We start from the raw sequence: 15,212 nt of genomic DNA, 5'->3' as shown, positions 1-15,212 counted from the left end.
AAAGAACACTTAAGGACGCTAGTTATGTACACTATATGGTCAAAAGTTTGTGGACACCTGACCATATGACTTTGTTGAATATCCCATTCCAGATTTAGTTCCCCTTTGCTGTAACCTCCACTCTTCTGGGAAGGCTTTCCACTAGATTTTGGAGCGTGGCTGTAGGGATTTGTGTTCATTCAGCCACAAGAGCATTAGTGAGGTCAGACACTGATGTTGGATGAGGAGGTTTAGGGTGCAGTCGTGGTTCCAGTTCATTCTAAAAGTGTTCAGTGGGGTTGAGGTCAGGGCTTTGTGCAGGACACTCAAGAATTTGGTAAACCATGTCTTCATGGAGCTCGCTTTGTACACAGGGATGTTGTCATGCTGGAACTAATTCTAGTGAAGGGAAATTGTAATGCTACAGCAAACAATTTCATCCTATACAGTTGTTTGTTTCTAACTTTGTGGCAACAGTTTTGGGAAGAACCACATATGGGTGTAATGGTCAAGTGTCCACATACATTTGGCAATGCCATGTATTTGTTAAGTTATTTTCCAGCTTCCTTATTACTTGATTAGTTTGATCAATAAATGTTTAAGATGATCAAACTTGTCTACAGTGTTGTATTAATAACGCTAAATGAGCAACTGTTTCCTTCCAACCAGTCGGACCAGCTTTGGCCTGTGTTTTGGCAGCTGATACTGTATGTAGCTGGTTAGAATGAGTTGGACTTTTCAGCGGGGTTATTAATATATTTATTAATATTAATATATTCTTCCGCAAAAATAACAAGAGAACATTTTTATCTAATGTAAAATATCCTTAGAAATGTTTTCTTCATAAAACATTTTGTCACGTTGACATTTTTTAGACGAATCCGGAACGTTAGTGCTCGTCTTATTACCACCCGGATTTAATAGGACGCGGGACCAACTTCCTGAGTCGTTGCACGCGCGTAAGCTAGCTAAATAATACGGCTAGCTAAGGAACCCACTGGAGAGGATCAGTATTATCTGATCAAGCCCGTTTCTCATATTGCTGTTATTAAGCATTTATTGCGACCATGGAGTCTATTTTAGAGCAGCAGCGTCGCTACCATGAGGAGATGGAGAGATTAATGGACGCCAAAACAAAGGAGATGCTACACAAGAAAACGACGGTATTTATATCTGAGCTAGCCGGCTAATGTAGCTGATAGAAACGGAGTCCTTTCTGTTAGTATGAATGACTGCAGATAGTTGGGCGAACATGAATTAGTAACAGAAACCTATTTGGTATACGGTATGATAGTAAATATTTTAGTGTAGTCTGAAACCTAAGGGCTTAGCTGAATTGTTTTGGGAGGAACAGATAAACCTGTAATAGGGCTAGATGATATGATAAAAATAATATTATATCGCGATACTTGACACACGATGCGTGTCACGGTTTATCATTTAGCTAACAAACTGTCTGCAAAACAGTAGTAAAATCAGTAAAAAGAGAAGTTAAACTGAGGTTGACCATACTTTTGTTTAATGCCTTCGAAGAAGATTAAGTAAATAAAACAAAAATGTAAAATCCACAGCATTCACTCAGCACCATTTAATGTGTGATTATTGAAACGTTAAAAAAAAAATAACCATACCAATGTCATCTTAAAAAAAGGTAGAAAAGTGTATCATGTAATCGTTTAACATGATATATTAATATTAGTGTGTGTGTGTGTGTGTGTGTGTGTGTGTGTATATGTATGTATGTCTACATATATATAGATATATACACACACACACACACATATATATATATATATATATATATATATATATATATATATATATATATATATATATATAAACTTGTATTAATCCCTCATGAGGAAATGAAAGTGTTAGAGAGGCATGATATTAAGAATATAAGATGCAAATACACTGTATGGCCAAATGACACTATATTTGGACACCTGAGTATGATGCCTGTATGTTTCCACAAAGTTAGAAGCACACAATAGTAGGCTATAGAAAGCCTTTGTTTGCTGTAACATTAGAATTTCCCTTCATTGGAACTAAGAAGCGCAAACCGTGTTCCAGCATGATAATGCCCCTGTGCACAAAGCGAGCTCCATGAAGATATGCTTAGTGAAGTTTGGAGTAGAAGAACTGGAGTGTCCTGGACAGATCCCTGACCTCAACCCCACTGAACACCTTTAGGATGAACTGAAACACAGACTGCACCCTAACATCATACTTCATCTAACGTCAGTACCTGACCTCACGAATGCTCTTGTAGCTGAACGATCAAAAATCCCCACAGCCACACTCCAAAATCTAGAGTGGAGGTTATTATAACAGCAAATGTGGACTAAATCTGGAACGGGATGTTCAAGAAGCACCTATGAGTGTGATGGTCAGGTGTCCACAAACTTTTGGCCATATACAAGCAAGTGTATATAAAGGGAACGGAGGCAGAATTATAATACAGTCTGTCATACAGAGTATCAAACATTGGCTTCTGCGTGCACTGTAGTGCACTACGTGAAACTGCTGAGCAATTGGTGACAAGACTTTAGACAACGCTTATTATGTCCATTCCACCAGTCATTACTTGTGTGTCTGTTTATTTATTTCAGTTACGTGACCAGATTAATTCTGATCATCGTACACGAGCCATGTTGGACGTAAGTGGCTATATATTTATATTTCTTTTATTTAACATTAATCGTGTTGTTTAATTGATTGCTTTGTATTGCATTAAGAAGACTGACTGGCTGTTTTTTCGTTCTTTCTTTATATAGAGATACATGGAAGTGAGTGCAAACCTCAGAGATGCATATGAGGACAAGGATGGGTAAGAAGAGTCTACTATCTTTTCTCCTTCCACCTGTCAAAAATATGCAGTTTAATGGATTGGTTATGCTAAATTGACCTGTGTGTGTGTGTGTGTGATGCCCAGTGATGGACTGGCATCCCATCCAGGGTGTATTTCCACCTGGCATTCAGTAGGTACGTTTACATGCATCCAAATAATCCATTCGTAATCAGATTGAAAACCCTTCGTGTAAACACCTCAGTTGTTTCCCCTGACATTTCGTTTGAATTGGAAGGGGTGATGTGGATCCGGAATAATCCAGTAAAGCCATGGAAACACTTGAATTTCCTCAATAGGATTCAGAAATATCTTGCGCACAGCAGAACGCCACGACGGACACTCTGCGAGTGTGCTGACGTTCGGGAAAATATGCAGTGCATGCGTAAACAGATATCTGAACGGGATCGCCGTGTTTATGGGATGCGTAAACGGATATGTGAATGGGATCGCCGTGTTTATGGGACGTGTAAACGGATATCTGAACGGAATCGCCGTGTTTATGGGACGCCTGGATGGGATCGCCGTGTTTATAGGACGCGTAAACGGATATCTGAACGGGATCGCCGTGTTTATGGGACGTGTAAACGGATATCCGAAGGGGATCGCAGTGTTTATGGGACGCATAAACTGATATCTGAAACGGATCGGCGTGTTTATGGGATGCGTAAACGGATATCTGAACGGGATTGCCGTGTTTATGGGACGCATAAACGGATATCTGAAGGGGATCGCAGTGTTTATGGGACGTGTAAACGGATATCTGAAAGGGATCGCAGTGTTTATGGGACGCATAAAGTGATATCTGAAACGGATCGGCGTGTTTATGGGATGCGTAAACGGATATCTGAACGGGATCGGCGTGTTTATGGGATGAGTAAACGGATATCTGAACGGGATCGGCGTGTTTATGGGATGAGTAAACAGATATCTGAACGGGATCGCCGTGTTTATGGGACGCGTAAACAATACTTTCGGAATCTGCACTCGGATCGAGTACGTGCGCCCGTTTTTGTCAATTCGAATGAAAACATGCCTAGTATTCTTGGGATAATTCCCGCCTCCACCGACCAGAATAAACCGCTTACTGAATCCGAACGATTAACCGATATGTAACATCTTGGCTAGAACCGCATTGACGACGTGTTTTTCTCTCTCTCTCTTTTTTTTTTTTTTCCTCCTTCTCCCCACTGCAAATTCTGCGCACCAGTTTGAGAAAGGAAGAGCTGAGTGCCATATCCGGGCCAAATGAGTTTGCTGAATTCTATAACCGACTGAAACAGATTAAGGAATTCCACAGGAAACATCCAAACGAGGTACTGCACCTTCACTCACTGGCACATCAGCAGTCATTATTATTATGTTGATGATTATTACTATTATATATATTTGTTTTAATCAGAGGATTTTTCTCTCACATACACTTCTTCGTTTTCTACACAGATCTGCGTGCCCATGTCGGTGGAGTTCGAGGAGCTGATGAAGGCTAGAGACAACCTCAGCGAGGAAGCACAGAGTGAGTTACGGCTGCCTTTATGTTGGCGCGTGTCATTAATTGGATTTGCACTACGGCGGCTCTGACGGTAGCGTTGGCTGTCGTTCAGGGCACAGGTTAACGTTTCTATAGTAACTGCTCGTTCACAGACACTTCGCAAAAACTATGGCAGACTTTAATTACACGCTCCGTATAATGAAGTGATCTTGCACAAGCAATCGTGCGGTTGTGCTGAATATCGGAACGGCCGTGATTTGGCATAGGTACAACACCTTCTATAAACATGAAAATGTTTGTTTGTTTTATTTGTTTATTTTTGCTCCGCTAGCAGAAATCCATCCCGCAGAAGCCACGTTCTTGTTATAGCACGTCGGCTGTTGGTGGTTAATTAGGTACTAGACAGTAGTAACTTGGTACTTCCTCTCTAGTCCTTTCTATCTAGCGTTAGTTATCTAGATGGATTGTTGTGCTTGACCCTATTTTACAAATCCTAGTTCTCTTGGAGTATTTATTATTTTTTTGTTTATCCAGACTTTATTATTCTGTTTTGTACAGATCTAGTAGAGTTCACTGATGAGGAAGGATACGGCCGCTATCTAGACCTCCACGACTGCTACCTGAAATACATCAATCTAAAAGGATCAGAGGTACGACTTTCAGCTCAGGTTTCTCCATCATGTGTTTTCTGTTTTTGTAAACGAGACGGACGTTTTATTTTTTTAAAGGACTTAATGTCACGCTCTGTTTTCAGAAACTGGAGTACGTCTCCTATTTGTCATCCTTCGATCAGCTCTTTGATATCTCCAAAGACAGGAAGAACGCGGAGTATAAAAGGTGAGTCACTTTCATCATCTTTTTTTTTTTTTTTTTTCTTTTTCTGTTCTTTCTGTGATGGTGTACTATAAGCTATGAATGTGTGAGTAAAAAATAAAAAGTAAGAAAGTAATAGTTTCTGATCCTTCTAGTGTAATGAACAAAGCACAATGAGGCATGCTGTTCTAGGGAAATAATCCAAGATGATGGCTCGACACAAAGCGGAATTACTGTGGCCATATCAAAGTTGATTATTTTTCAATAAGTGCACATTTTATATTCCTTAGGTACTGGAGAGTAGTAACTTGTTACTTCCTCTGTTACTTGTTATCTAGCGTTAGTTGTCTAGATGGATTGATGTGGGCAAATTTGAATTCATAAGTGAACAACACATCACTTTATTTTTAAACCATTTATTGTTACATTCGATGTTGTTAAACATTTGCAAAACAGGTTCCTGTTCACGTTATTGCAGCTATAAACAGTCCACAACAACACCTGTGATGTTGCCGAAAAACCTAAAAGCCTTCTGCCATGAAGACTTCCTCGTGGCGGGAAGCAGAATAACCGCTGACACCGGAGACTCCTTCCTTAAGTGTTAAACAAACGTCACCTTGCAGAAATCTTCACCATGTTTTACATTTTTATCGGTTTATTATTACAGCCCCTACAGGATTTTGCGATTGCAGAAATGAATGCAAAATCAAGCAAACTCCTCAAATACTCAGAGGAGCTTGCAATTTATTTAATTTAAAAAAATATATTAACGCAGGTTTTCTGAAGATTCGGGCCAAGACGTGTCATGTGACGTCCTCACAACACGCATTCAGCCAAAGCCCTCTTTGATTCACGTGCGTCAAACACAAGTACTTATAAGTAGTTATTAAGTATAGCATGAGTAGTTATTAAGTATAGCATAAGGTTATAAAAGTCCCACTGAATGAGTCGTTACTATAGAAACACCGGCATGTTATAATGAATCCTCCGTAAATAACGAATACAAACCTGCGATTTGTGTTCCGTGTCCAGCGCTAACGTCCGAGTTGCGGTTAGAGAAAATTTCTCTGATGAAGCTGATTAAGTTTGTAATCATGTGACGTTCTGAGCAGGTATCTGGAGATGCTGCTGGATTACCTGCAGGGTTACACAGACCGAGTGAAGCCGCTGCTGGATCAGAACGATCTGTACGGGAAAGTGCTGATGGACTTTGAGAAGAAGTGGGAGAACGGCACTTTTCCTGGCTGGCCGGTGGGTTTGACTTAAACACAGAGAAACACTGCACCTTTGAAAATTGTGGTCATTGTACAAAGCCAGTGTATTGTGATTTATGTATGCAGGATGGGCTGCTTTATTTTATCTTCGAAAATGGTTAATGTCTTCAAAACAAGGTTTATGTGACTAGTAGGTATCCTGTAACAGGGAAGTATTGTTTAATTTTTGCTGTGTGTAATAGAAAGAGGCTAGCAGTGCTCTGACCCACGCCGGAGCTCATCTGGACTTGTCTGCCTTCTCCTCCTGGGAGGTAAAGCTTGCACTTACTCTCACACACGGCCAATTTCTATCAGTCTTTACATCCTTCAATGACCTTTATTTTATGCATAACAATTGCACATGTATATCAGGATCCAGATCTGATCGAGACATATCTCAGAGGCTGTGATTACTGGGTGCTTTCACGTGTGCGGTGTTCGGTTTGTTTGAATCAAACCGACCCCGGTGCGTTTCGTTAGTGCAGGTGAGAAAACACCAATCCCACCTGGACCAAAATAACCAGTCCGAGTCAGTCTGAGCGAGGCTGTCTCACTCCGGTTCCAATTGAACTGTAGCATGGGATTCAGTCCAGTTGCACAAATTGACCCAAGCATGACGTGTATTACAGGATGCGTGTGATTTTTTTTTTTATTTTTTATTTTTTTTTTTTTTACATTTTGTTTATTTATTTATTTATTTTCCTGCTGATGTGAGCTGCTAAACTCAGCCGTCACAGAGCTGTAGCACTGCAGGAATGCCACAAGCTCTGGAGATTGCTTGTTTAAACAAGCAAAAACAGAAAATAAACAGGGGATGTGGCCCACAAAATATTTGAAACGTTATTTATATTATTCAATAATGTACTGAGCAGAGTTGTTTATTTATTATTTTTAATTTTATTTCAATAAATCATTTCAATGTGCTTTGTTTACTTTTTTACATCGCTTACCAATTAGTGAAGTTTTGAGAGTTTTCAGCAATACACACCCCTTAGCTAACTTTTATTCTATTCATTTTTTTTGATTACGTGCAGTGAGAAAACAAACCAAAAATATCACATTTTCGCTCTGATTAAGACTCGAGTCTTGATCCCCCGGGGGTGAATACTTATGCAAGGGAATTTTTTTTGTGTGTGTTTGTTTAATTACAGGGGCATCACAGTGCTTAGTGCTTTTGTGGCACTAAAACTGTACCTTTTAAAAATGACATTGTTGTAAATCAAGTGATAAAATTCCATTTGAATTCCAGGGTGTAACACAAAACAAATGTAGGAATGGTCAAGGGGTATGAATATTTATGCAAGGCGTTGTAGCAGATGAGCTAATCAACCAGCAGGTGGCGACATCCGGACTATTTCATTAACAGAACATGTGATTGATTTTAGGAGTTGGCATCACTGGGTCTGGACAGGTTAAAGTCTGCTCTCATGGCTCTGGGATTAAAGTGCGGTGGGTAAGTGTCCGTGTGTGCATGTCTGTGTGTGTGTGTGTGTAACCATTTCTTACCTGCAGCAGTTTTAAATCCAGTGGTTTATCCAAATTGTGTGTATACCGTATGTTTTCTGTGTTTAGCACACTCGAGGAAAGAGCACAGAGGCTGTTCAGCACTAAAGGGAAATCTCTGGAGTCACTGGATCCTTCCCTGTTTGCCAAAAACCCAAAAGCCAAGGGACCAAAGAAGTAGGCATTTCAAATGTTTTTTTTTTTTTTTTTTTAAATTTCAAAATCCTCCTGTGTTTTAGTTTGATACATAGTATACAACATTCACGACAATCAACAATCTGTTCACAGAGACACAGAGCGTAACAAGGAGATCGGATTCCTGGAGGCCCAGATTTATGAATACGTGGAGGTTTTGGGGGTAAGGATGTGGATGGTTGGGAGATTTGCCTTTCTATTATCATTCTACGCTACTGCTTATGCATAACTCGGGACAACACACACTTTTGGATCACTTTTGGATGTAGTCTAATGTAGATCCCTGCTTGGTCCCCACAGGAGCAGAGGCAGCTGACACACGAGAACGTCCAGAGGAAGCAGGCTCGGACAGGCGAGGAGCGCGAAGAAGATGACGAAGAGCAGCCCAGCGAGAGCGAGAGTGAAGACGAGGACAACGAGATCATCTACAATCCCAAAAACCTGCCGCTGGGCTGGGACGGCAAGGTAACTGTGGATCCGAGGAGTGATGCAGAAGATATGCTCACTGGACCAATTCATTAGCCTGGGCTCTGGGGACAAGCACATTACGTACAGATCAGAGTTTCAGCTTTCGTTTCCTTATATTTACATCTAGATGCGTTAAACAACTTAAAACACGGCACCTTCTGTACCACCCAATTTTTTTGCTGAGCAAAAGTATAGGAACAGATTGTGTAAAAGTAAATAACACTTAATATTTGGTTGCATCAAGAAATGAGTTTTTATTTCGTGTTGCTTTCCCAGGCTTGTACCACAGCTTATTTTCAGTTGTTGTTTGTTTTGGGGGTTTCTCTCTCTTCAGTCTCCTGTTCAGAAGGTGAAATGCTGCTCAACTGGGTTACGGTCTGGTGATAGACTTGGCCAGTCTAACCCCCTAATGATGAAATGAAAGCTGAAATTCTGATCTGTAGTCTCGTATTCACCTTTCGAAACCCAAATGTCTTAAAAACAATTGCAAAGAATCAAATTGGCTTTGATGTTCCAATACATTCGGAGGGGACTATAGTAGTTATTGTATGTTGGTTATAAATAGATATGTGTTACGGCGTGTTGTAGTTTTTATAATGCATGCTCATACCGAATTTATGTATGTATGTATGTATGTATGTATGTATTTATTTATTTTTATCCTCTCTCTTTAGCCCATTCCATACTGGCTGTACAAGCTTCATGGCCTAAACATCAACTACAACTGTGAAATCTGTGGGAACTACACGTACAGAGGACCCAAAGCCTTCCAGAGACACTTTGCCGTGAGCGCTTATTCCCTATCTTCCCTCAGTGAAGCAGCAATATACTGCTTTTAATTTCATATAAGTGATTCATTTTTTTTTAAAAAAAAGTCACCTAAAGAGATTACTGTGCTTTATTTCTGCTGAATATATCACAGAGCTTATGGTGATACTGTAGAGTGTGTTCAGCTTTAGTGTCGTCAGGCAGCATAGTCGTGCTTCAGTTATAAGAAAGTTGTGTTATTTCTTCTATTTGGGGTTCAGTGTCTTGCCCAAGGACACTTCGGTATGTGGAGTCATTTGGGCCGGGAATCGAACCGCCAACCCTACGATTAGTGGACAACCCGCTCTACCACCTGAGTCACAGCCGCCAGTATTTAGCTGCAAATGAAATCAAACGCAGCTGTTGTGTGTAATCTGAGATTATTGCATAATAAAAAATGGTTTCTGTCTCTCGCAGGAGTGGAGACATGCGCATGGCATGCGCTGCTTGGGCATCCCTAACACCGCCCACTTTGCCAACGTCACCCAGATCGAGGATGCAGTGTCCCGTGAGTCCAATCACAGACCGTTTCTGACTGTTTAAAATAGATACAAGCGTTTAACATGTCCTTGATGAAGGGGCTGCGTTTAGATGAATGTGTGTGTGGTGAAATATTGTTCTTCTATTACAGACTTCCTGAATGTAAATTTGTTTCTCAGCCAGACGTAAAGTCAAATTTTAATGTCTGGTTACTCCCCAGAAGGGAAAAGAGAGAAAATCTGGACTCTGTTTAAACGGTGGTACAGGAGCACCGTGGATAGTTTTAACACCCGGTATCTGATTACAAACTGAAACGATTAGGCTTAGGTCTGTTTCACTACAACATGATCAAAGCATGCCATTCGCTGTGTGATGAAATCATACTTGGTTAGCAAGGCTTTAGGCAGACTGACCCAGTCAAAGCCCTCTTCGATTCACGTGCGTCGAACATGAGTACAGCTAAAAGGTCTCATTTACCAATTTACACATCTCTGTGAAATTCTGTGCAAAACAGATAGCAATTTCGCCAATTTCAGTAGTTTAGCACAAAAAATTAAGCAAGTTGCATCGAAAATGTAAAAAAAAAAAAAAGCTGCAGCGTTTTTGATGCAACTATCACAAAAAATTTGCCAGAAATGAGCCAAAGCGACATCTGACAGGTTTTCCCAGACCACCACCACACACTTGCAGTTACACTTAAATTGTCCATTTATAATAACTGAATGTTTAAGACAGTCATGCTTATTGAAATGCCAGAAGGGGCATGTAATGAAGATTCCTGTCTTTTTTTTTTTTTCCCTCCCTGTCTTTTAAATAGTTTGGTCAAAGCTGAAGTCCCAGAAGGCATTAGAGAGGTGGCAGCCTGACACAGAGGTGAGTTATTCCCTTACAACCACTAATCACAAAAGGAACTGATGGCTACTACAGGCCCAACCCCCCTTGTTTTACCCTCATCGTTCATTTTTTCCCTGCCACCTTTCTGCCCTCTCTCTCTTTCAGGAGGAGTATGAGGACTCCAGTGGAAATGTGGTCAACAAGAAGACCTATGAGGATCTGAAGAGGCAGGGGCTGCTTTAGATCATCAACTAAAGATGCCATTTCAGAAAGACATGCACCGTAGAAAGCAACCTTGAGAACCCCTTATGATTTTTTTTTTAACCTCGGGTTTCTATTACTATTCGTATGTACCTTTTTGAAAATACATTTGTATGTTTTTATTATTAGAATATTCTCCATTGTGCATTCTGTAAAAAAAAAAATGAGACCGGTATTCATTTCGTCATTGAATAAATCTTTTTGTCAGCGTGTGCATTGTTTTTGTGAAACAGAAAAATATATACTCATGTGATCAATAGAGGTATCTATTACAGACTTGGATATAGACTGCATTTTAAATGAAGGTGTTTCTGACTTATTGCTTTGGACTGCTTAATGGTTTTTATAAACTTATTAATTAGCTAGCTACCCAAACATACCCGTCATTACACTGCCATAATAACCAACACGCCGTATACCACATTAAGTATACGTTATATAAAATGACGGACTGCTTTATCCTATAAGTGCTTCATCCTTTATTGTGAAACATCTGCAAGATGTTAGTTCCAGTCACTTACAGTCCTCTCTGAAAGTATTGGAACAGCGAGGCCCATTCTTTTGTTTTTGTTATACACTATACATTTGGATTTGAGAGCAAAAGATGAATGAGATGATAGATCAGAATTTCAGCTTTCATTTGCAGATATGCACATCTAGATGTGTTAAACAACTTGGAACAAGGCACCTTTTGTACCAGATCACCCAATTTTTAGGTGAGCAAAAGTAATGGAACAGATCATCTTGAATGACGCTTTTTATTCGGTTGCATCAAGCCGTTGACCCACTGACGTCGCCATACTTTTTCATTTTTCTTCTGTGATGCTTTCCCAGTCTTGTACTGCAGCTTCTTTCAGATGTTTGTTTTGGAGGGTTTCTTTCCTTTCAGTTTCCTCTTCAGAAGGTGAAATGCTGCTCAACAGGGTTAAGATCTGGTGATTGACTTGGCCAGCCTAAAACCTTCCACTTTTTGCCCTTGATGAAGTCCTTTGTTGAGTTGGCAGTGCTTTCTGTGTCATTGTCTTGCTGAATGATGATGTTCCTCTCAATTGGATTGGATGCATTTCTCTATAAATTGGAAGACAGATTGTTTCTGTAAACTTCTGAATTCATTCTGCTGCTACCCTCATGAGTTTCATCATCAATAAAGATTAGTGAGACTGTTCCAGAAGCAGCCATGCAAGCCCAAGCCATGACACTGCCTCCACCATGCTTGACTGATGAGCTTGTATAGTTTGGATCATGAGCAGATCTTTTCTTTCTTCACACTTTGTCATTTCTATCACTTTGGTAGAGGTTAATTTTGGTTCCAGAACTGTTGTGGCTCATCTCCGTGTTTCTTTGTGAATTCCAGTCTGGCTTTCTGATTCTTACTGCTGATGAGTGGTTTGCACCTTGTGATATGGCCTCTCTATTTCTCCACTTGAAGTCTTTTTCAAATGGTAGATTGTGATGCCTTCACCCCTGCCCTGTGGAGGCTATTGGTGGTCACTAACTGTTGTTTTTGGGGTTTTCTTCACAACTCTCACAATGTTTGTCATCAACTGCTGTTGTTTCCCTTGGCTGACCTGTTCCATGTCTGGTTTTTAGTACACTAGTGATTTCTTTTATTTTTCCAGGACATTCCAAATTGTTGTATTGCCTATGCCCAATACTTGTGCAATGCCTCTGATATCCTCTCAGCTTCTAAATGGCTTTCTTTTCTACCATAGACAGCTCTCTGGTCTTCATGCTGGTTTATCCTTTTTAACAACAACTGCAGTCTTCACAGGTGAAACCTACTGCTCAAACCACGAGTAGATTTTCAGAGCTATTAATTTCTTAAACAGTCAATATAACATGGCACACCTGGGCAGCAAGAAAGACCTGTCAGTCACATGTTCCAATATTTCCGATCACTTGAAAAAATGGGTGGGTTTAAACAAAAGGTGCCATGTTATAAGTTGTTTAACACATGTAGATGTAAATATATAACAGCTGAAAATGTCATCGCCGATAACTTATAACTTAAATATAACATATAACTTAAATATAATATAACTTTTCCATCCATTCTCTATACTCCTGGGTCACGGGGAACCTAGAGCCTGTCCCAGGGAGCATGAGGCACAAGGTGGGGTACACCCTGGATGGGGTGCCAATCCATTGCAGGACACAATTTCCCATACTGTATGAACGTGTTTGTGATTGTGCCCTGTGATGGGTTGGCACCCTGCCCTGTGCCACATGCCCCCTGGGACAGGTCACAGGCTCCGCGCAACCCAGCTCAAGATAAGTGGCACAGAACGTGGGTGGATCTAAAACTATTTAATATGAGAGATATACAACAACAGAAGAAATCAGGATGGGACAAATACTTTTTCGCAACACTGTAATCTCTGTTCGTTAGGAGTAAACATTAAACCCTAGACTATCAGAGGATTGTTGATTGGAAGATCATGAGTTCAAATCCCAGAACTGCCAGTTGCTGCTGCTGCTGCTGGGCCTTTAACTGCTCAGATGTAACACCTCTGGTGTTTATTGCCAAAAAGCTCTATTTTGGTTTCATCTGACCATAGAACCCGATCCCATTTGAAGTTCCAGTAGTGTCTGGCAAACAGAAGATGCTTGAGTTTGTTTTTGGATGAGAGCACAGGCTTTTTCTTGAAACCCTTCCAAACAACTTGTGGTGATGTAGATGACTTCGGATTGTAGTTTTAGAGACTTTCTGACCCCAAGACGCAACTAACTTCTGCAATTCTCCAGCTGTGATCCTTGGAGATTTTTCCTTGGAGATTTTTCGGCCACTCGAACCATCCTCTTCACAGTGCGTTGCGACAATATAGACACACGTCCAATCTCAGGTTGATCCATAACATTTCCAGTTGACTGGAACTTCTTAATTATTGCCCTGGTGGTGGAAATGGGCATTTTCAATCCTTGTGCCATTTTCTTATAACCACGTCCCATTTTGTGAAGCTCAACAAGCTTTTGCTGCACATCACAGCTATATTCCTTGATCTTACCCATTGTTATGAATGACTAAGGGAATTTGGCCTGTGTGTTACCTCATATTTCTACCCCTGTGAAACAGGAAGTCATGGTTGAACAATTTCCTGTTCCTAGTCACCCAGATGTACTAAAAATGTTTAAATATCGATGGGAATATACTTCAAATATATTTTTCCCTTATGAATTCATAGTGGTGCCAGTAATTGTTGCACGCCTACATTTAACAATTTTTTTTGATAAACCTGTGTTGTGTTTGCAATTGTTTGATATCCATGAGAACAGAGTATTTTTATGAATTTTTTGAACAAAAGATAATTTGACAAGAAATTGACAATTTTTCACAGCCTTCTTTGCTCATATTTACCAAGGGTGCCAATATTAGTGGAGGTCAGTGTATCTGTGAATCATTTCTTGCCCTGTTGGGTTTCCAATCAGTCTCAGAGTTAACATTAGGGTAGGAAATGTCAGCTACAAAACTCATTTTGATAAATATTGATCATTTGGATTAATCAGAATGTTTCTGATTGCTGTGATTTGTTGACCATCTAATTCAGGGGTGTGAAACATACGGCGCGCGACCCGATAAAGGTGTTCAAATCCGGCCCATCAAATGAATTTTCAATCCATGTTCCAAATCAAAATGGATTTTGGCGAACACAACTGAATAATAGGATTTTTAGGAAAAAAGATCTAGTCTCTGTTAATCTTCAATATGTAAATCTTTATTAGCACGCTAAACATTTGGTGCTGTAATCACAACTAATTTAGGGGTTTCACAGCAACTGGAGTAAATATTGCAATATGCAATCACAACTTTTACATTATTTGGAATTTATTTGGATAATGAATGCAGTCTGTTCGTTTGTTTTGTAGGTGCATTGAGAATATACTTTTCAGATAAGTAACACATTCATGAGGAGTTGTTGATGTATTTATTAATGGTCTGTATTAATCGGGGTTCGAATTCTGCCTCCGCCCTGTGTGCATGGAGTTTGTATGTTCTCCCCGTGCTTCTGGGGTTTTCACTGGGTTCTCCGGTTTCCTCCTCCAGTCCAAAGACCTTTGCTGTAAGCTGATTGGCATTTCCATATTGTCTGTAGTGTGTGAATGGGTTGACACCCTGGACAGCGTGTCCCCTGCCTTGTGCCTGTTAGCTAAAGCAAACTGTTGATGATTTAAAACCATTTAGAATAGCCAATCCACCTACTGACAAGATTTAGGAGGTGGGAGGAAACCGGAGAACCCTGAGGAAACCATGAAAATCATGCAAAATTCTACACAGAAAGTA

The 15,212-nt window shown here is 40.2% G+C and overlaps 1 protein-coding gene across 1 annotated transcript; it reads left to right on the top strand.

Moving 5' to 3' along the window:
* The first annotated feature begins 913 nt into the window (after nt 1–913).
* On the top strand, nt 914–11,145 carry sf3a3 (splicing factor 3a, subunit 3). Its single transcript, XM_053638590.1, has 17 exons — nt 914–1,142; nt 2,592–2,639; nt 2,757–2,809; nt 4,038–4,143; nt 4,271–4,343; nt 4,878–4,969; nt 5,074–5,156; nt 6,245–6,383; nt 6,589–6,657; nt 7,771–7,838; nt 7,958–8,065; nt 8,177–8,246; nt 8,384–8,548; nt 9,226–9,336; nt 9,776–9,866; nt 10,656–10,711; nt 10,838–11,145. Exons 1-17 carry the CDS (start codon nt 1,047–1,049, stop codon nt 10,913–10,915), a joined length of 1,506 nt encoding a protein of 501 aa, XP_053494565.1. The 5' UTR covers nt 914–1,046; the 3' UTR covers nt 10,916–11,145.
* Nucleotides 11,146–15,212: the final 4,067 nt, after the last annotated feature.

Source organism: Ictalurus furcatus, chromosome 12 (assembly GCF_023375685.1).
Source record: "Ictalurus furcatus strain D&B chromosome 12, Billie_1.0, whole genome shotgun sequence".
Lineage (NCBI taxonomy): Eukaryota > Metazoa > Chordata > Actinopteri > Siluriformes > Ictaluridae > Ictalurus > Ictalurus furcatus.
The sequence above is the reverse complement of the archived record's forward strand: the minus strand, read 5'-3'. Positions and strand labels throughout refer to the sequence as shown.

Excerpts from the sequence above, each read along its gene's own strand:
- sf3a3 (XM_053638590.1), top strand. The coding sequence starts at position 1,047 with ATGGAGTCTATTTTAGAGCAGCAGCGTCGCTACCATGAGGAGATGGAG. Across the intron at positions 6,658-7,770 it reads CTGCCTTCTCCTCCTGGGAG|GAGTTGGCATCACTGGGTCT; the intron begins GTAAAGCTTGCA and ends GATTGATTTTAG. Across the intron at positions 9,337-9,775 it reads CCTTCCAGAGACACTTTGCC|GAGTGGAGACATGCGCATGG; the intron begins GTGAGCGCTTAT and ends TGTCTCTCGCAG.